The 19,774-nt window shown below is 52.9% G+C and overlaps 3 protein-coding genes across 8 annotated transcripts; 2 read left to right on the top strand and 1 right to left on the bottom strand.

The window, feature by feature from the left end:
* The first annotated feature begins 512 nt into the window (after positions 1-512).
* On the top strand, positions 513-2,047 carry Rnase13 (ribonuclease A family member 13 (inactive)). Its single transcript, XM_057786726.1, has one exon. It carries the CDS (start codon positions 1,586-1,588, stop codon positions 2,045-2,047), a length of 462 nt encoding a protein of 153 aa, XP_057642709.1. The 5' UTR covers positions 513-1,585.
* Positions 2,048-3,521: 1,474 nt separating this feature from the next.
* Positions 3,522-5,491, bottom strand: Tppp2 (tubulin polymerization promoting protein family member 2). The gene is made up of 3 exons (XM_057786637.1): positions 5,319-5,491; positions 4,769-4,922; positions 3,522-3,707 (listed from the first exon to the last, which is right to left on the bottom strand). Exons 1-3 carry the CDS (start codon positions 5,489-5,491, stop codon positions 3,522-3,524), a joined length of 513 nt encoding a protein of 170 aa, XP_057642620.1.
* Positions 5,492-9,802: 4,311 nt separating this feature from the next.
* Ndrg2 (NDRG family member 2) lies at positions 9,803-19,358 on the top strand. Of its 6 annotated transcripts, none has more exons than XM_057785825.1 (16): positions 9,803-9,961; positions 12,326-12,406; positions 12,720-12,761; positions 13,068-13,173; positions 13,376-13,496; positions 14,139-14,201; positions 15,328-15,388; positions 15,532-15,618; positions 15,782-15,838; positions 15,994-16,097; positions 17,104-17,148; positions 17,385-17,436; positions 17,822-17,869; positions 18,054-18,089; positions 18,223-18,274; positions 18,391-19,358. In XM_057785825.1, the coding sequence occupies exons 2-16, from the start codon at positions 12,332-12,334 to the stop codon at positions 18,555-18,557; spliced, it is 1,116 nt and encodes a 371-aa protein (XP_057641808.1). In that variant the 5' UTR covers positions 9,803-9,961; positions 12,326-12,331; the 3' UTR covers positions 18,558-19,358. The 6 variants fall into 6 exon arrangements, with proteins under 6 accessions (XP_057641808.1, XP_057641812.1, XP_057641810.1 ...); XM_057785827.1 differs by lacking the exon at positions 9,803-9,961 and adding an exon at positions 10,292-10,419; XM_057785826.1 differs by lacking the exon at positions 9,803-9,961 and adding an exon at positions 10,427-10,567.
* The last annotated feature ends 416 nt before the right edge of the window (positions 19,359-19,774 follow it).

Here is a 19,774-nt window from a genome sequence, read left to right as displayed (position 1 = left end):
CAGTGTTCATTTATATCTGCTTCCTGACTGGATTCTATGTGACCAGCTGCCTTGACTTCCCCACCCTAAAGTGCTCTCCTTGATAAATGAACCAGAATAAACCCTGTTCCCTGAAGCAGCTCTTGTCAGTTTCTTACCATAGCAGCAGGGAAATAAAGGCAGACACAAGAGAACTAAGTTTGAGGAGAACGGATTTAATTTTGGAATCTTGTTTGTGCAGCTGGGAAGAGCAAATCCAGAGGAGGCTGCAAATGAAGGACCACAGAGAGACACCAAGCTGTCGCTCTCTGGGACCAACTCCTCCTTCCCCTGAGCTCCACAGGGAACCCCAGAGTACCCGGTCTTTCTGTCTCCCTTCAGCTACTGCTGAAGGTGAAGAGGTTCTCCTGAGAGCAAGCCCAGGGAGCAGGGTGGGTGATACATGCCTGTGTTTCCAGCACTCAAGGGGCTGAGACAGGAGGATAACCAATCTGAGACCAGCCTAGGCTACATAGTGAGACCCCATCACCAAATAAAGCCCCCAAATGTGCAAATGTGCAGAAGGCCTGCAGGAAGAAGAGACTGTAAGGTCTGTGGCTAGCAGGTCCTTCTTGACTCTGAAGAAGATCCAGACATCTGATAGAAGGCTGAGGGACTTGTTACCCTTTTCCTCCGCAGGACAAGCTATCACGAAGCAGCCAATACTGAGAATCTGACCTGCCCCAGTGGTTCACATTCTGTCAAGTCCCTGGCGTGCTCTCAGAGCCACCCTGAGGCTTCAGAGGCCTCGGGTCACAGGTGTAGGGTGTTGGCACCGTTAGCACTTGCGAAGGCTCTTTGTTCTCAGTCATCTTGGTGGGAGGTGCCCATGCCCATTGCCCCCGGGGCTTGTAAGTGGGATGAGACGTTGATGACACTTGATCAAAGGTAAACACTTCATTCCTCAGCAACAAGATGGTTCTTTCCTTCCTACTTTGCTGAAAGCGGGACCAGTGGGCCAGAGCAAGCATCAAAGAAGGCCCAGGGACTTAGGGGTTTCTGGCCAGGAGGTTGGAACTGAGTGTTCTGAAGACACCAAAGATGAGATCAGACAGCAGTGTGTCTTTCCTCCTACTCATATAACGCCCTTAGCACAGGGTTTCTCAAACCCAGGGGACGGTCCCTCCTTCCAGACTATCCAGAAACCTTTTCAGTCTCCTATCATCCCACCTCTAGGTTGTAAGTGGCCTCAGGCAGGATGCACCCCTGCCTCCCACTCCTCTGACTTCAGTTTCTGCCTGCAGCCGCTGCCGGCTCTCCACTCCTGTATTTACAGTAAGGAGTGCCAGGAAGCAGGGAGCATTCAGAAGCTTTTCTCACTCTGCCCAGCAGCCCAAGGACTGGGTGAGACAGACTCAGTGGTGCACCACAGAGGAGAAGGGCTGGCTGGAGACCGAGGAGTGGGGGCCTTGAGCAAGTTCCTCATCTTACAGGATCTGTAAGTTACTGAGCAGTTCTTCGAGGATAAGGGAGGCCCAAAGGGAGAATACAGGAGGCTCTGGGCAGGGTGGACAGTCTCTTCGGGCCTAACGTGCCTCTCATTACCGTAACTCTGCCAGCAGAAGGCATGGTGCGAATCGGGGTCTGGCTCCTTTGCCTCCAGCTTGTCCTACGGCCAACTCTGGTGACAGGCATCAAGGTGGAGATCGCCATCAAGAACTTCCGCACCTTACACGTTGACTACCCCAGGATTAACTACCCGAAGGATTTTCACGGGTACTGTAACGGGCTCATGGCCTATGTGAGGGGCAGAATGCAGGACTGGTATTGCCCTAAGATCCATTACGTGGTCCATGCCCCCTGGGAAGGCATCCAAAAGTTCTGCAGAAACAGCGAGAACTTCTGCGAGAATTTCAATGAGTACTGCACGCTCACTCAGAACTCCTTCCCCATCACCATCTGCACCCTGGGCTCCAAACAGCCGCCAACCAGCTGCAGCTACAACAGCACCCTGACCAACCAGAGGCTGTACTTGCTCTGCTCCAGCAAGCAAAATGCTGAACCTATAGGCATCATTGGCCTCTACTAGGCTTGCCAAGCAGACCCACCTCCGACGGTCCTGTACTTGCCACCCCAAAGCCTATTCCCGGCTTCTGAGGTGGAGCCCCGCCCTCCTCCAGGCTCTTTGCACCTTCCCATCACCCCCACTATGAGCCTCCCTTGCCCAGCGCCAGTAAAACCCACCCAAGAAGCTGCTGGTGTCCAGCTGGCAGAGCTTGTCCGTCTACTGGGCCAGATCCCCACTTCTGGATGGAGGCCCAGGCCCCAACTCATGCCATAGCAACAGGCACCCAGTCCCAGTATTTCTCTCTATCCCTGTTTCTAGTGTCAGTCTCCCCCACTTCCCTTATAATTCCTGCCGCTCCTGGGAACCTCCGGACGACCCCTAGGCTCACTCTGCCCCCAGCCCCCTCTCTGTGACCCGCCCTTCCCCACCTCCTCCCACGTGGAGCCCAGTGTTGCCTCCCTGCTCTTCCCACTTGCCCACTGGTAGCCATGCTGCCTGCCTTGTCCCAGCCTCTGGTCTTTTCAAGTTATCTTTTCTGTTCTTCCCAAAGTCTCTCGATCTCCTTTCCCTGCCCTCATCTCTACCCAACATTTCCCAGACTCTGGGGTCTGTGCCACTCAGGTGGCAGATGAAAAGGCAACCCAGTTTCCAGTCATGGAAAAACCACTGGGGGGAACTGGGCACAAGGCTCATGAGCTCCTTTCTGCATTGCCTTCTTGTGAAGCTGTAATAATTTCCAAATGAAAAGTTAAGAAAAACACATTCAACTCCACTGCGATTCAATTCCCTCCCTGCTTTCAGTGTCACCACCTCTGGCGACCCTTCACAACTGTTCGGAAGGACGATGGAGTTGGGGGCAAGTGAAGCCCTTCATACTGTGAGTTCAAGGTCAGCCTGATCTAGAGTTCCTGGCATCCAAGCCAGCTACGGCTTCATAAGTGAGACCCTGTCCCAAAAACCAGACCAAACAAACAAACAAAGAGAAAGAGATTTGTGATTTGTAACAGTGTTAGGCTTCCCTTCTTGGTTTTTATCTATCTCCCAACAAAACCTGGATTCTAACAGATGAGCAAGTTGGGAGGCACATTAAAGGCTCCCAGTGATTATCTGGGACATGGTATGTCAAACCAAGACCTATGACTCCCTTTGGAGAGGTAGAAGGAATGGGGGCCACTGATGTGTGATCACAGTAAGCGATTTTTTTTCTTCTGCATCTGAGGTAACTCATCTCCAAATGTATTCCCCAGTCCTGTTCTCAAGAGCGGTTGCCAAGGAGACTACTTCATTATGGTTGGTATGCATGGGGCTTAATAGGGAAAGAGGGTCCATGGTTGAAACCCCTGGCTTCGTGGGCATTCTCTTTCCCGCTTCTCTGTCTATGGACCAATCGGTCCTTGTACTCATGAGATAGAACTCACTAGCTGCTGCACACACAAAGTTTATTATTTCCTAGTTTTCCGGGGTCAGGAAACTAGCGGATGAAGATGGCTCCTCTCTACTTGTTTTTTTGGTCATAGGTGCCAGCCCCCTTGTAGCCACTCACATAGCCTGAGTTGTCTGTGGCCTCTTCCCGTCCCTCGATGCCCTTACCCTTGCCACTCTCGTCAAAGCGCTCCTTGTGGGTGCCCGTGTACTTACTGGTGTCCGTCAGTCGGTCTACTCCACCCACGGTTGTTGCTTTCTGCAACAGGGGAAGGAGGGGTAGTCTGAGCCTTCTTCCTCTCCCTGCGTATCGCAACCCTTCCCCACACAGTCTTAGAGCCTTCGAGCACATGCTGGAGTGCGCGTCCTGCCTCTGGCATGGTGCTGCTTTCTGAGGCCCAGACACGGCTGTGGGCAGGAGCTCTGACAGAGCTATCTACTCACGAGACAGGAGGGTTCTGCCGCCGGAAAGGTCAGCGGATTTCTCTGTGTCCAGAGGAGTTATTCTGATCAGGCTACTGCCAGAGGGCTTCAGTCCCAAGCCCTGTCCCCAGTGTGCAGAGCTGAAAGCACTATTTGTACAGAGGAAACAATTTAGGAAGAAGAGGGGTGAGAGGCGGGAGGTCTGAAGTTAAAATATGTAGGAGCAGAACTGGGGGAGCAGGCACCAAGTTCCTTCAATGCTAATGTGCCTCCAAAGTCACAGAATGCTGAGGTGTCTAGACCAGACCTGAGACTTGAGAGTGAGTCTGAACACCACTAGTGAAATAGCTATGCCGTGGCTAAGGGTGCAGCTGAAAGCGCCAGTAGGAGCCGGAGCAAGTCTGTCTTTCCACGCCACAGTTCTCCTACTCCCAGAATGATGACAACAGTCTAAAGTTTTCCAGTAGAGGCTTTCTACTCTGTATCCTGAGCCACACTGCTCACAGGATTTGGGGCATTGAATGGGAGCTGGGGCCAGAGCAGTGAAGTCTAGGGAACTGGGGCTCTGGGCTGGAGAGGAAGAATGCTACCCTTAAGGGAGCTGTGGCAGCACACACCTGGAATCCTAGCACTAGGGAGACTAAGTATGAAGACCTTAGTTCAAAACTAGCCTAGGTCACACAGCCAGTTCCAGGCTAGTCTAAGCTAACAGTACGGTCCTGCTATAAAAAGACAGACAGACAGGAAGGGTGGGAGGGAAGGAGGGTGGGAGAGAGGGAGGGAGGGAGGGGGAAGGGAGGGAGAAAGGAAGGAAGGAAGGAAGGAAGGAAGGAAGGAAGGAAGGAAGGGAGAAAAGGAGGGAAGAAGGACAGACACAAAATGGAGACCATCACTCACAGTGACACCAGTGGTAGCAGGGTCCTTGCCTTCCATGAGTTTATAAATGCCCTCCAAAGCCTCGTCTACGCTCTTCCCCTTGAACCGCTTTTGGCCCAGCTCCTTCATCGCCTCTTGAAACTGTTGGAAGTTGATGGTTCTGGCATTCTTGGCCCTGGCCAGTCAGACAGAAACTCAGTAACTGTGGAGTGTGAAGTCATTGCCTCCCAACGTCTACCTTTTTCTTAGTCATGGCCTCTTTATCCTGACAATGAATCTTGAGGACAGGGACCAGGACAGTGCCTGGCAGGTGCCAGGCACTCCTTAGAAATCTTCCATTATCAGACCATCTGGCTGGGCAGTGGTGGTGCACGTCTTTAATCCCAGCACTCAGGAGGCAGAGGCAGGCGGATCTCTGAGTTCAAGGCCAGTCTGGTCTACAGAGTCAGTTCCAAGACAGCCAGGGCTACACAGAGAAACCCTGTCTCAAGTAACAACAAACCCAAAACACGACAAGAACCGTGCCGTGACCAACTATGTTTTCACTTCACCCCCACCTTTGGCTCCTTACTTTACTTTGCTGAACACAATGTCCACGTCTGTGGAGGTCACTGCCTTGCCGTCCATGATGCCACAGTCTTTACAGAGTTTGGAGAAGTTCTTGTTGTTAATCTCAGTACCACTGCTGGATGAATCTCCAAAGACAGCAAACCGATGGAATGTTCTTTCTGCTTCTGAAGCCATGGTTGACTGCAGGTGGTGGTGGAGGCAGACAGTAGGGGAGGGGACTGGGGAGTGAGGTACCAGGAACAATCGTCACCGTCCCTGTTGCTCTCCAGCCTCCTCACCTTTCCACCTTTCTGTTGCGGTTACAGCAGGAGCCTTCCCTCCCCGGCCCTCCTGTGCACTGGCAATCCTCCCTCCCTCCCACTTTCACATACCTGGGTGCCCGGATGGTGTCTGTGATCTTGTGTTCAAGTGTGTGCAGCTATTATGGGAACCAGACAACGGGGGAGAAGGTGTGGTAACAGGGAGACAGCAGAAAAGGACACTGTGATGTCACAGTGTTACATGACATCAGTTGTCCAGCCACGGCATCAGAATGAACAAGAACGTCAAGCTGTGTAATGACTGTGGAATCAGGCAGGGCGTGGCCTTCGAACTGAGCAAGCTGCCAGCCTGTTAGTGTTTTCAGATGACCAAACGCCCCTAATCACATCAGCCCAGTTTACTAACCTTATGGGTTCTGGCCTCACTATGTCTTCGGGTGGTAGAACTCCCTTGGCCTGTAAAGGGTCTAATTCTTGAAACCTTGTCATGAGCCCCCCAAGTCCCACTTCTCAATACCATCACGTTGGGAGGCAACATTTTAGCATGTACATTATGAGGAGCCCAAAACACTGAAGCATCTGGGACTGAGGTGAACAGGCCGGCTGGAGTTAACACTGCTCTCCTGGCTGATCTCCAAGAGTACTGACCAGCATGCAGAATCCCTCTGAGTGCAGAAAAACAACCCCAGCAGGGATTTTAAAGCATGTCTACTGTTGGCTCAGGAAGGGAAAAGCGGAGGACTTGAAGTAGAAGCAATCTGTATAAAAGTAATGTGGAATATGGCGGGGGGGTAAGCCTCAAGCTCTCAAAACCCCAGATGAGCTTCTGAGCAGCTCCAAATGTGCCTTCGTGGTTTCTTTCTGGACAACCACTCTGTAAGAGATGAGATTCCGGGATCCCATTGCAGAGATTGATCACTTTCTTGTCTTAGATAATCAGGCCCTATTTTCCTATAAATTCCCATAGTTTCCTATAATTCCCATAAACAGTTTTTAATCTTATAAATTTATTACTGTTGGGAGCGGGGTGGGTGGTGGTGGCGGCAGCGGTGGTGACACACGCCTTTAATCCCAGCATTTAGGAAGTTGAGGTAGGCTAATCTCTGAGTTCAAAGCCAGCCTGGCCTATAAACAAACAAACAAACAAACAAACAAATAATAAATTCATTCCTTTCCATTCCTAGTCTTGCATCCCTATTCAAGACTTTTTCAAATTCATTTTCTGTGTACAGTTGTGCTGCCAACACATATGTCTCTGTACCATGTGTGGGCCGTGCCCATGGAGGCCAGAAGAGGTTATCAGGAAGGCATCAGATCCCCTGTACCTAAGGTTACAGACAGTCAAGAGCCGCTGTGTAGGTGCTGGGGATCAACCCCACCTGGAAGAGCAGGTGGGCCTTGTGACCACTAAGCTCTCTCTCCAGGTCCAAGTCTTTTTCACATCACATCCTGAGAATTATGTGGGCCTCTTCTCTGAGGCTTTTGAATGACCCCTTTTCCAAATTCAATGCTTTGCTCCTTTCTACTCCCCAAACTAGCTCTATTACCCTTTTCCATTAGTGTAATGTTCTCCAAACAGGATTTTCTATCCGCTATTCCTGTTCAAGAGCAGATTATGACCCGTGACGCGTCTGTAATACAAAACTCTGGAGGCCAAGTCAGGGGATGAGTTCAAGGCCAGTCTTAGGCATGTGGCTAGTGTGAGAATACCTGATACCCTGTCTGACAGAATGACTATGCTATGACTCAAGACTCAGGACTGGAGAGATGGTTCAGTGGTTAAGAACATACAAGGCTCTTGCAGGGGACCTGGGTTTAATTCCTAGCACCCACACCAGGCAGCTACGAACACCCGTGGTGGCAGCTCCCGTGAGACCCGATGCCTTCATGGCCATTGCAGACCCACATATACACTCACACTCTGACACAGAAACGAAAATAAAACAGATTTTCGAAAACGCATAACCTGTGGTTCTTACTGCCAAATCTTTTTGTTTAGCCTTCAAGGACACAACTTGGCCCCAGCCTAACTCACCAAGTGTCTTCTGCCTGTCACTAACACTGCTTTTACTCAGTGCCCTCATGGCATAATAGTTATACACTCAAGAGGCTACCTGTTGGAAAGAGATAGTCTCTGGAGGGGAATGAGTCTGGTTTCAAGTCCTAAGTGTGTTTCAGCTGGTGGCCATGGGCAAGTCATTAACATTTCTGGGCTTCATTTCCACATCTGTAAGGTTAGGGACGTTAATGGAGCGCTGGGATTACACGTACTACCTGCTCTGAAATTCTTCAGGGTCGCTCTTGCATTTCTGCCTATACTTTCTCTTCTGCTCTCTGCCTGAATAAAACGTCCTTTTCTCCCACTCAAATATCCCACTTCACCCTAGCAAATAAACCTCATTCTTCTGAATTAGAGAAACATGGCTTTTAGCCTGTGGGCTCCAGCCTCCTGGGGTGCAGGTTCCAGAAGTACGGCCAGGGGCCCTGAAAGATTAAGTGTGAGCACTAAATAATATGCTTTGCTAGTGCATATTTCACTGTCAGAGTACTGCAAAAATTATTTTAAGCATTTCTTAATTTCTAATTTGTTCTTTCGTCATCACAGCTTCCTAAAATCATCCTGCGGAAATGAAAATCCCTTCTCTTCCATGGAGACTCGGTGGGGGCCTGCTCTAAGACTTGTTCTCTATACATTGGTCTTATTTCTAGTTCCCCTAGCTTTTTCTGTATTTATGTTCTTGCTCAATCACTGGATCACAAGCTGACTGAAACACAGCACTTTTCTGAATGTCATCTCTCTGGTGGTTCTCATGCTACGAGTGCTGGAAATTGTCAGGTAGCTGAAGGCATAGTTTGAAGCTGCTTTTGGCCCAGAGAAGGGAGGTCAGATCCTGTCCATATGGGACACTTGCACTCATGTCTGTCTTGAGCCTGCTCTGACAGTAAAGAACTCTGGGGCAGAACAGAACCAGCCTTCTTTGTGTAATCAGGAGCTTCCTAGAGACCCCTAGGTCCAGCAAATAGCCAATCTCAGTGGAAACTTCCCACCTTCTGCCCTCCCCAAGCCCCTGTGTCTGCCCCTTATCAGGTTCCCCCTGAGTCATTCTGACCCAGAGACGAATTTAGATGCTGGAACCTTCCAGTCTATCCCTCCTCCCCCCTCCAAGTACAGCTACTTTAGACATGTGAAAGAAGTCCTCAGGCTGAAGGGCTGAGTCCGTCACACGTGCTGTCGAGTCCTTTCCTATCTTACCCGTCTGTAGCTGTGCTCTTTCTCTTGTCCAGGAGAGCATGAAACCTGCACGCAGGGGCTAGGCAGAAAGCTGGATTGCTAGGTTTCGTGCCAGTTTCTAGGGCAATTCTTATGAAGGGAGCAGGAGAAAAGAACAGATGAAAACTCGAGGCGCCATTCGGGGGATATAGGAAACTCTTTAGGTCTAGGGTGTTTTTTTGAAGGCTGTGTTTGAGCCTACCCAGGTCTCCTCATCCCTCTCGGCTTCTCCTTCTTTCCAACAGACCTGCCAAGTGGGGATGAAAGGGGCATTGATGCTTCTTGGGGAGGGGGGCTGTGGGTGATGAGGGTAGTTCCCAGGCAGGGGGGAGGGCAATTTGGGGGTCTTGGGGAGAGCAGTCTGTGCTGGTGTTGCCGTTGGCAGCTCTGGTTCCATTGGACATTGTTTTCAACTGGCCTGGCGCCCAGCCCCTGAAACAGCAAGTCTGGAACTGGGCTGAAGGGGGATGGGGTAGGCTTGATCCTGGGAGCAGGGGTGCGAGAATGAGGACTTGTGGAGAAACTCGATTTAGCTGCCTAACACAACTTTCTCCCCACAGCCACATCAACTATTCCACTCCAGCAAGCCTTCCTTTGAGGATCACAAGGAGGGTGTGTCTCAGATGTGAATCTTGTGAAAGCCTAGGATAGGATGATAACCCCACCTAGACATGAGAGTCGGCTCAGGAGCCAGCAGCTCAGGAGACATCTGCAAGGGGGCACCGCCACTCAGCCTTTCTGAGCAGATCTCGCCCTCTTTTTCGGGGTTGGACTGGGAGGGGTTAGCGACTCAGCCACAGGGTCTCTTGGGTCTCAGCCCAGGACAGCGAGTCCTCCCCAAACCCTTACTCCACCCATGCAGGGTTAGCTCCGCCTCCGCGCCTGTTTACACTGGAGTCAGAGCCCTTGGGGGTCCCCAGCCCCTCCCCTACGCCCACTCCACCCCCCGCGTTGGGGCCTTGACCCGGGAGTCGCCGTTGGCCACCATATTCCCCCTCCTTCGTTCACCCTCTATTTATAGCGGCCCCCAGCATTTCCACCCCGCCCCCCTTGCTTGTTGTCCAACTTCTCACAGAGCGGCCAGAGAGCAGGCGACGGGACTCGGCTGAGGAGGTACCAGCACCCCATGCGCTCGGAATTCTTGCGCCCTCGACGCCCTGTCCCCAGACACGCTGGCACCACTGCCCCTACCTGCCCGGGGACCGGGTCTGAGCGGTGGCCCTCGCCCACCTCCCCCTTTCCTTGACCTAGCTCTCTGCTTCCGGGCGGGCGGAGCTGAAATCGTGGGACTTGGGCACTTTGGGTTGGCCTCCCCTCTCTATCGTCGCCGCCACTCAATCTGGGGGTCTGGGAAGAGAGCCAAAAGCGAGCCTGGCAGAGCCAGGTCACAGTAGGGGGCGCCGCTGAGGTGGGCGTGGGGGTCATTTGGAGGCTTAAGGGGTCCCTGCGCACACCCACTTCACGCGGCGGCTCGGGTTTGTGGGGAGCACCGGGAGGAGACCCTACGAGCATCCCCCACAGGGTGCTCCCTAGCCTTCCCCTCTCGCCTCTTCCCGAGCTGCCGGGGCGAGGTACCGGGGCGTGTTTATGGGGGTCGGGGCGGATCTGTAGGGAGATGGCCCAGGGGCGGACTCGGGGCGGGTCTGTGAGAAGCCGAAGCTAGGGCGGACCTAAGTCAAAGGCAAGTGAAGGTGGCAGCGTCCGCGGCGGCTGGAGCAGGTAGGGGGAGGGGCGAGTGCGCCGCAGCTGGGCTGGGAAGGCGCGGGCCGGGAGGGTGGGCATTGTGGTCCTGGTGCCCGGGCTCCGCTCCGGGGAAGGGACCGTCCTAGAGAGACGCTCCGCTGCTGCGCACAAAGGCGAAGGCGCTACAAAGATGTGTTTGGGGCGCTCTTGAGATGGTGTCCAGGTCCTGGGTGCTACGTGTCTGCCGTGCGAGAGTGTTGGTCCTGACGAGGACCAGCTGCCAGGGACTCATAGGGCCAGGTTTCGGGTTCAGGGAGCGGCCAGTCACAGGTCCTACTCATCCTTTCCCGGATGGCACATGCAGTCGGGGAAGTCGAGAGGTTACGGGGACCGCCCTATTACCCCCTTGGCTTTCTCCACTAGACCTCCAGTTAGATTTGGTGGAGGAGAGAAATGAAGGCATGACTTGTTTGTTTTTAAATGGTGGAGGAAAACGTCATTCTGAACTACTTACATATCAACTAAGAGCTGTCCAAACTGAGTAGTAGCCGACCGGACAAGGTCACATGGTAGTGGCAGTGGGGTAGGACCCAAAGGTTCTGACACAGTCATGCTCTGTCCCCATGTCACCGCTCCCTTCTCTCCGTACCCTGCCTGTGTTGCGCCGCAGGCCCCTCCAGCTTGTATTGATCGACGCCTAGAGAGGACTGTTCTCTGGACTCAGTGGAGATTAGGGAGGGTTAGTGACCCTGGGAGTCTGGGTCTTGGCTGTGGCGGTATGTCCCTAAAAGACCGAAGTCTGTCTCCCATGTCATTCACCTTCGTGTGTTTTCTCAGACCCCAGAGTCAGGACTAAGAACCCTGACCTCTAGCCTCACCGCACCCAACCAATAGGAGCTCAGTAAATTGACCCCACCCATCCCAAGCGCCAGGCTTCTTTCTTTGCAAGTCTGTGTGGGTGCTCGACGACTCTCCAGACCTTCCAGTGTTGATGTACGCTCATTTACTTGTACTTGGAAGGGAAGAGTTTTAAGCCGCCAGAGAAAGTGAGGCGTTGGTTGGATTGGATATCTGTGTCCTCTGTTTGACCCCTTCCAGTTGGCCATTCATTACCTTAGTCATTTTTAGCCCCTCAAGACGCTGGCATTGGAGCTACAGTTGAAGGTCATAGTCAATTGTGAACTCTCACTATCCTGTCCCTTGGTACACTTGGTACACACACTGAGTGTGCCCAGTCAGTGAGCTACAGCAGGGGGTGTGGGTGGCCCCTAAATATAGCTTAAGAAACCGGAACCACATTGCTTCCCCACCCTGGTGTTTCCCTGCAGGAAAGGAGAGGATGTTGTGGAACATTCAAGAGGGAGGTGTGAGTGTTAGACGGGAAGGGGCAGCAACGGGGCTGGCAGTCTGAAGAGACCGCTGTCCTGATGCTGCCATCCTTTGCAGCTCTCCTCGGTACCCTGGAAGCGGTGCTTTGACCTGGGCTGAGAGCAGCCTCCAGGCTTATTGTTGTCTTTCTTCCTACCGTTCTCTGTCTCTCTCTGTCTCTCTGTCTCTCTCTGCTCCCCTCCCTCCCTCCCTCCCTCCCTCCCTCCCTCCCTCCCTCCCTCCCTCCTTTCCTTCTTTTCTTGTTTTTTTTGAGACAGGGTTTCCCTCCGTAGCCCTGAAACTCACTCTGTAAACCAGGCTAGTCTTGAATGCACAGAGATTCACCTGCCTCTGCCTCCTGAGTGGTGGGATTAAAGACACGCACCGTCACTGCCTGGCTGATTTATTGTTTTCTTATCCCGCCAGGCCACCATGGCAGAACTGCAGGAGGTGCAGATCACTGAGGAGAAGCCACTGTTGCCAGGACAAACGCCTGAAACTGCCAAGGTTAATGGTGACTTTTTGGCTTCCCTGCCACATTGTCCCATACTCTGACAAATCCCCCTTGCCTCCCGGCTTCCCTAGCTCCATGGCTCTCATTCTAATGCACATCCCTCCTTTACCCTTCTCTTCCCATCTCTTGTCCTAGACGCTGCAAGAGGGAGCCCAGACCTTGTCTCGTCACTAACCTCAATCCTCTCCTGTCTTGTTCTTGTCAACCTTTCTGTGTTTGGTCTCTGTTGGTCTCTCTGTACTACCTCTTTGTGCCTCTCTCTGTTTGTCACTCTGGTTGTGTGTCTCTGTCTGTGTGTCTCTCCAGGAGGCCGAGTTAGCTGCCCGAATCCTCCTGGACCAGGGACAGGTAACTGGACAGTGCCGGGTGGGAGGCTGTGCTCTTCTCTCCCCGATACTGAGAGGGTCCCAGTCTGGCTCTTTGCGCTTTTTCCCCATCCCCACCTCCCTCTTCTCTTCCCTTCTTTCTCTCTTTAGAGTTCCTTAATCTCCAGGCTGTCATTATTTCCTGCCCTCCAACCCAGTTCTGCTGTCAGCCTTTTCCTAAAAACCCATTGATCCTGTTCTTAACCAATCAATCATGTCTTCTTTTGGCCTTCCCCCTTCTGAAAACCTTCAGTGTGTGTTCTCCCTGATGGTACCTTTCTTCCTACAGACGCACTCTGTGGAGACGCCTTATGGCTCCGTCACCTTTACCGTATATGGCACCCCCAAACCCAAACGCCCAGCGATCTTCACCTACCATGACGTAGGACTCAACTGTAAGACATTTCGTTTCTTCTCCTTGCTGGAAAGAGGAGGGGAGGGGAAACCCCAGCGTGTCTGGGGGCCGTCCTCAGTATGATGCTGCAGAGACAGTTTCTCCTCCTGCTTAGCTGGCATCAGAGCAAGAGGAGGGAATGTAGCATGAGGATGCATTTTCCTTCTGATTTTGTTGTTGTGGGGAATGTGGATTCTTTCTAGATAAATCCTGCTTCCAGCCACTGTTTCAGTTCGGGGATATGCAAGAAATCATCCAGAACTTTGTGCGGGTTCATGTGGATGCCCCTGGAATGGAAGAAGGGGCTCCTGTGTTCCCTTTGGGGTAAGACTTAGTTCCTTACCCCTCTGCAGAAGCAGGTGCGTGGGGTGCTGGTGTACAGGAGTGCACTGCACTAGAGAGGACGGGGTGCTGGTGAACGGGTGTGCACTGCACTAGAGAGGACGGGGTGCTGGTGAACGGGAGTGCACTGCACTAGAGAGGACGGGGTGCTGGTGAACGGGAGTGCACTGCACTAGAGAGGACGGGGTGCTGGTGAACGGGAGTGCACTGCACTAGAGAGGACAGGGTGCCGGTGTACAGGAGTGCACTGCACTACAGAGGACGGGGTGCTGGTGAACGGGTGTGCACTGCACTAGAGAGGACAGGGTGCCGGTGTACAGGAGTGCACTGCACTACAGAGGACGGGGTGCTGGTGAACGGGTGTGCACTGCACTAGAGATGACGGGGTGCTGGTGTACAGGAGTGCACTGCACTAGAGAGGACGGGGTGCTGGTGAATGGGTGTGCACTGCACTAGAGAGGACAGGGTGCCGGTGTACAGGAGTGCACTGCACTACAGAGGACTGGGTGCTGGTGAACAGGAGTGCACTGCACTAGAGAGGCAGGAGCGAGGGGGCAGAGAGAGCTCTGGCAGAGGATGGCGAGGCTTGTGGGGCCGACTGGTAACGTCAACATTCTTTCCTAGGTACCAGTACCCGTCCCTGGACCAGCTTGCAGACATGATTCCTTGCATCCTGCAGTACTTAAAGTGAGAGCCCCCTTGGAGTCCTTCCAACCAGTCTTCTTTTCAGCGGAAGGAGGCCCTTAGAATGTGGCTACTATGGTTCTTGAGCTGACTTTGGTCTCAATATATTCTTCTTCTTCCGTGTTTTCCGCCTTGGTTGTTAGGGGAAGGGCAGGGCCTTGGAATATTGACTGGAACTATCAGAGCAGTCTCACTCCTGAGGGAGAGGAAGAGTGAAAGGGTTTGTACTGGGTCCCGTCTAGGCTTGGGGGCAGCTTCTCTGATCTGGGAGTTAGGTAAGGAGAGGTTCAGATGATCTCATCCCCGAGGAACTAGATAGACCCGTCTTGGTTCCCATTCCTGTCTTCCTTAGTCACATTTGGTACACTGGGAGTCAGGTGTTAGTGGGGTTGGAAGATCAGCCTCACAAGGGTCCTCCAGCCCGCAGAGGAAGATACTGAAGAGAAAGGGTATTCACACTCTCAGATTTATTTATTTTTATTTTATGTGTATGAGTGTTTGCCTCCTACATGTCTGTATGAGTATCCACATGACTGGTGCTCACAGGGGCCAGAAAAGGGCATTGGAATTCCTGGAACTTGAGTTATAGATTCTTGTGAGCCACCATGTAGGTGCTGGAAATTCAGTCTGGGTCCTATGCAAGAGTAGCAAGTGCTCTTGACTGCTGAGCCATCTTGCCGGCCCTATTCCTGGGCTCCCTGGCTTCGCATTTCCTGGACACCTGGCTCTCAGTAACTCTGGATTATTTCCTTGCCCGTCTTCTCCATTCTTTCCATTCACTGATATCACACCTGCTCAATATTTTGCTTTAAGGTCCTTAGTTCCTGTTGCTCAGGAACCAGGGCTCAGAACAAGTTGGAACTTGTTGATTGAGAATGAATGAGCTGTGTGTTAGGAAGAGATATGTATGTGTTTCTTTTCAAGACACTAGTTCTCCGAGAGGAAGCTGAGCATAGACTTCAGGGAGCTACACTAAGCACAGGAGTTCTTGGGGCCCAAAAAGAAAGGCCTTTGTTGTCCTTTTTATTGTGGCTGTGACCTCGGGAAGGATGGTGAGGAATTTGAAGAGACCGGGCTGTGGCAAGTTTGGGCTTCCAGAGTCTGTGACACTTGCGTTTCTCTTTCACAGTTTCTCTACAATAATTGGAGTTGGTGTTGGAGCTGGAGCCTACATCCTGTCACGATACGCTGTAAGACTGGGGTGGAGGCACCCCACGGTAGACAGACTGCTGTAGGCATGGTGCACATCCCTGAATTCCAGCCTTTTGAAAGGAAATAGGGAGCAGGGGAGAGAGCAGGAGTGGCTGCTCCTGATCTTGCTGTCTTCCCTCAGTTGACCCACCCGGACACAGTCGAAGGGCTCGTTCTCATCAACATTGATCCCAATGCCAAGGGCTGGATGGATTGGGCAGCCCACAAGGTTTGGAGAGGATCACGATCTGGCGTCTAGGGTGGGACACTGCCAGTGTAACCGAGCAGGTTCAGACTTTCAAGGAGGGTGTGGGGGCACAGAGATGAAGCTGAGTTGCTTTGCCTGGTCTCTTTACCGACAACATCTTGAACTTGTTCACCTGCCCTTGCAGCTGACCGGCCTTACCTCTTCCATTCCGGAGATGATCCTTGGGCATCTCTTCAGCCAGGTAAGTGGCCATGGAAGGCAGAAGTAGAAGTGACCAGCTGGAACTTGAACGCTTTGGGGTGACTTCCTTAGCTGGGATAGGATCTGGGGTGTGGAGATAATTTAGTCATTGTTGACTTCCTTTCCTAACCCTGCTTTATCTCTTCTGTGCTTCAGGAAGAGCTTTCTGGAAATTCTGAATTGATACAAAAGTACAGAAATATCATCACTCATGCACCTAACCTGGAGAACATTGAACTGTATTGGAACAGTTACAACAAGTGAGTGAGCTGTGGAGAGGAGATGGAACTGCAGAGAGGGTTCTGTGTGCAGTGTGTGGGGCGGGCAGGGTTCCGTGTGCAGCGTGCAGGGCAGGCAGGGTTTCTGTGCAGCATGCAGGGCAGGCAGGGTTTCGTGTGCAGCGTGCGGGGCAGGCAGGGTTCCATGTGCAGCGTGCAGGGCAGGCAGGGTTCCGTGTGCAGTGTGCAGGGCAGGCAGGGTTCCGTGTGCAGTGTGTGGGGCAGGCAGGGTTCCATGTTCAGCGTGTGGTGTGAACAGGGTTCCGTGTTCAGCATGCAGGGCAGGGTCTGTGTGCAGCATGCAGCGTGCAGGGCAGGCAGGGTTCCGTGTGCAGCGTGCAGGGCAGGCAGGGTCCGTGTGCAGTGTGCAGGGCAGTCAGGGTCTGTGTGCAACGTGTGGGGCTGGCAGGGTTCCGTGTACAGCATGTGGGGCTGGCAGGGTTCCGTGTACAGCATGTGGGGCTGGCAGGGTTCCTTGTACAGCGTGTGGAGCAGATAGGATTCCATGTGCAGCATGCAGGGCAGGGTCTGTGTGCAGCGTGCAGGGCAGGCAGGGTTCCGTGTGCAGCGTGCAGGGTGTCAGATTCCCTCGAACAGGTGTGAGCTGCTGTGTGGATGCTGGGAATTGAATCTGGGTCTCCTGGAAGGGCAGCCAATGCTCTTAGCCACTGAGCCACCTCTCCAGCCCCGTATTTCTCGTTCTTGTGCCCTTCCTCACCCTTAGGTGCCTCTGACCAGAGATCTAGGGCACCAATGATTATTGGTGGGGTGGGGTGCTTTTGGCATGTCCCTGCCATCTACTGTGGTCTCCCCTCGTAGATGCTAAGCAGGTACTCTACCAGCAAGCTGCAACCCCAGCCCCTGGTGTTTACTTTTCATCACTAACAGCTGACTATAAAAAAGGGAGCTATCTTCCTGTGGAGGAGGTAGCTTATCTAGATAGACAACATTGCCTGTCAAAAACAACTTCTCTTTGAACCCTCTCCAGCCGCCGAGACCTGAACTTTGAGCGAGGTGGCGAGATGACCCTCAAGTAAGACTTTGGCAGATACTGCTTTGCCCTGTCCCTGGACTGTCCCTTGGTACCAGCACCCCTAACCCTTGTAGAGAACTTACCTGCCTCTAACTCCATTCTGTGCAGCAGGCTGCCTCCCTTTGGGCCTGCCCCTTTGGGTGCTCTTGCTGAGTCAGCAGGAGAAAGGCGGCTGTGGGAAGTGGTGTGTGAGGAAGGGCAGGGCTCACTGCCTCCCCCTGACCCTGTGCCTCTAGGTGCCCTGTAATGCTGGTGGTCGGAGACCAGGCGCCCCACGAAGATGCTGTGGTCAGTAGCGACTTTCAGGGCAGTGAGGGAATGTTGCAATCAGAAGTGGATCTTGCCAAGGGGCAAACTCTGGGACTGGAGGAGCAACTTTAGGAAGTTTTATTTCTGTTGAGACACAATTGGAGCTGGGTGGTGGTGGCACACGCCTTTAATACCAGCACTTGGGAGGCAGAAGCAGGTGGGTCTCTGTGAGTTTGAGGCCAGCCTGGTCTACAAAGTGAGTTCCAGGACAACCAGAGCTACACACTGAAACCCTGTCTTGAAAAACCAAAAGAAAAAAAATATTGGGTAGGGGGCTAACAAAGAAATGGAAAAGAACAGGGTCCCTCGGAGGGGAAGGGCTGTGGGGAGGGCAGCTCATTCCTTCTGCCCCTACTTATTCCAGGTGGAATGTAACTCCAAGCTGGACCCCACACAGACCTCCTTCCTCAAGGTCAGTAGTCCTCCTCCAAGCCTGTCCAGGACCACGCATACTCGAAATTCCAGCGTCTAAGCCTTGCGGGTTCATTGTGGGTCAGGGGAGCAGAACAAAGGCACTAATCGAGGGAGCTGGTAGGAAGGGCCCTTTTTCCTCTGCCTGGATCATCTCATGCAGCCCTGTGTCCTTTCCTGAGCAGATGGCTGACTCTGGAGGCCAGCCGCAGCTGACGCAGGTGAGTGTCCTGCCACCCATGGGATGGGGAAGTGGGATTTATCAGTGTCCTTCATCTGTGCTCTGTCGCTGGACTTTCCTGGTGTCGATCCCTATCTCTCTGACTGTCCCCTTCCCTTGTGATATGCCCACAGCCAGGCAAGCTGACTGAGGCTTTCAAGTACTTCCTGCAGGGCATGGGCTACAGTGAGTACTGGGGCAGAGGGGAAAGGGGGGTCATGGTGAGGGCGGACCTGTTTGAGGCTGAGTCTTGAACCCCCCGTCTCTCAATCTAGAGCTGGCTCATCATTCTGTTTCCACAGTGGCCTCATCCTGCATGACTCGCCTGTCTCGGTCTCGTACAGCTTCACTGACCAGTGCGGCCTCCATTGATGGCAGCCGATCCCGTTCCCGTACCCTGTCACAGAGTAGCGAGTCTGGGACTCTGCCGTCTGCACCCCCGGGGCACACCATGGAGGTCTCCTGTTGAATGACCCTCGTGGCCCTGGTGTGGAACCCAGCTTCACTTCCCACAGCGCTAACCTGGGAGGTGTAGTGGGGCGTTGGGCTAGAGTAAGGAAGATGGGCAGATCATGCAGAGAGACGACTTTGATCTTTAATTGCTACCCTAACCTTGACCTTTAACCTGTGATTTCCTCTAGCTCCTAGGAGAGATGTCCTAATATCTCTTAGAGATCCAGGCCCCTAAATTATCCCCTCTCCCATGTTGGTGTTGAGAAGTCTCGTGTCTTCTCTCCCTGACCAGGTGTCTGTAGGTGAGGAATGAGAAGCTGTCACAGCTGCCGTGGGGCCCCCATCACTCCCTCTCTGTATCCTGTGTTTGCAAGGGTAGAGAGTTGGTGTGTGTGTGTAAGGGTGGGAGATAGGTGTTCCATTCCCCAAAGCTGGCAGTGGCTTTGCCTTGATTCTTCAGGCCTTTGAAGGCAATGGGCTTAAATGGTTGTCTTTTGGGGGATGCTTGCCAGTGGTTCTTAAAATGTGACAGAAATACCCAGCATGTAAAAAGGAAGTAAGAACGGGAAATGGTGGGCGTGAAGAATAGTGGTGGAAGGATGGGAGCTGGGGCAGCAGAGCGGGGCCTGGCCATGTGGCTGCACTAACTTCCGTAGCTATCAGTGCACACCTAGGGGAGAGAGCTCAGGTCAGACTGCTTGGGGCTTGGCATCAGGGTGGGAAGGGCTGCCGCGGCTCTGACCACACTGTTTTGTGTAGAGCGAGACCTCCTGTCTCCACAACTTCTGCAGTGAGAATAAACTATAGAGGAAACTGAGTACCGTTATTAACCTGGTCTGAATGTGCCCGCATCCCACCCCTTTCCTGCCCCCTCCTTGCTCCCCTCCAAGTGCTATAACCCGGGAGGTGGCTTGTGCAGTCTGTGAGCATGGGATCTGAGAAACATGATATTGCTCTTTCTGTTAACAGTGTGTGTAAGCTTGGGAAAGAGAACTGGTGTAGATTTCAGGGGACTTGCTTATCATTTGTGGGTCCTTGAGGAAGACTAGGACTTCAGAGATGTCATCAATATCTTGTTCTTCAAGAAAGCTGACTGGGGGCTGGAGAGATGCCTCAGTGGTTAAGAGCATTGCCTGCTCTTCCAAAGGTCCTGAGTTCAATTCGCAGCAACCACATGGTGACTCACAACCATCTGTAATGGGGTCTGGCGCCCTCTTCTGGCCTGCAGGCGTA

Source organism: Chionomys nivalis, chromosome 12 (genome assembly GCF_950005125.1).
Source record: "Chionomys nivalis chromosome 12, mChiNiv1.1, whole genome shotgun sequence".
Lineage (NCBI taxonomy): Eukaryota > Metazoa > Chordata > Mammalia > Rodentia > Cricetidae > Chionomys > Chionomys nivalis.
Note: the sequence above shows the minus strand (reverse complement) of the source record. Positions and strands in the feature narration are given on the sequence as shown.

Coding starts and splice junctions, on each gene's coding strand:
- Ndrg2 (XM_057785825.1), top strand. CDS start 12,332: ATGGCAGAACTGCAGGAGGTGCAGATCACTGAGGAGAAGCCACTGTTG. Junction 12,407..12,719: donor AAACGCCTGAAACTGCCAAG/GTTAATGGTGAC, acceptor GTGTCTCTCCAG/GAGGCCGAGTTAGCTGCCCG. Junction 17,437..17,821: donor CGCCCCACGAAGATGCTGTG/GTCAGTAGCGAC, acceptor TACTTATTCCAG/GTGGAATGTAACTCCAAGCT.
- Tppp2 (XM_057786637.1), bottom strand. CDS start 5,491: ATGGCTTCAGAAGCAGAAAGAACATTCCATCGGTTTGCTGTCTTTGGA. Junction 4,923..5,318: donor ATTGTGTTCAGCAAAGTAAA/GTAAGGAGCCAA, acceptor CTGACTGGCCAG/GGCCAAGAATGCCAGAACCA. Junction 3,708..4,768: donor CTGCTACCACTGGTGTCACT/GTGAGTGATGGT, acceptor CCCCTGTTGCAG/AAAGCAACAACCGTGGGTGG.
- Rnase13 (XM_057786726.1), top strand. CDS start 1,586: ATGGTGCGAATCGGGGTCTGGCTCCTTTGCCTCCAGCTTGTCCTACGG.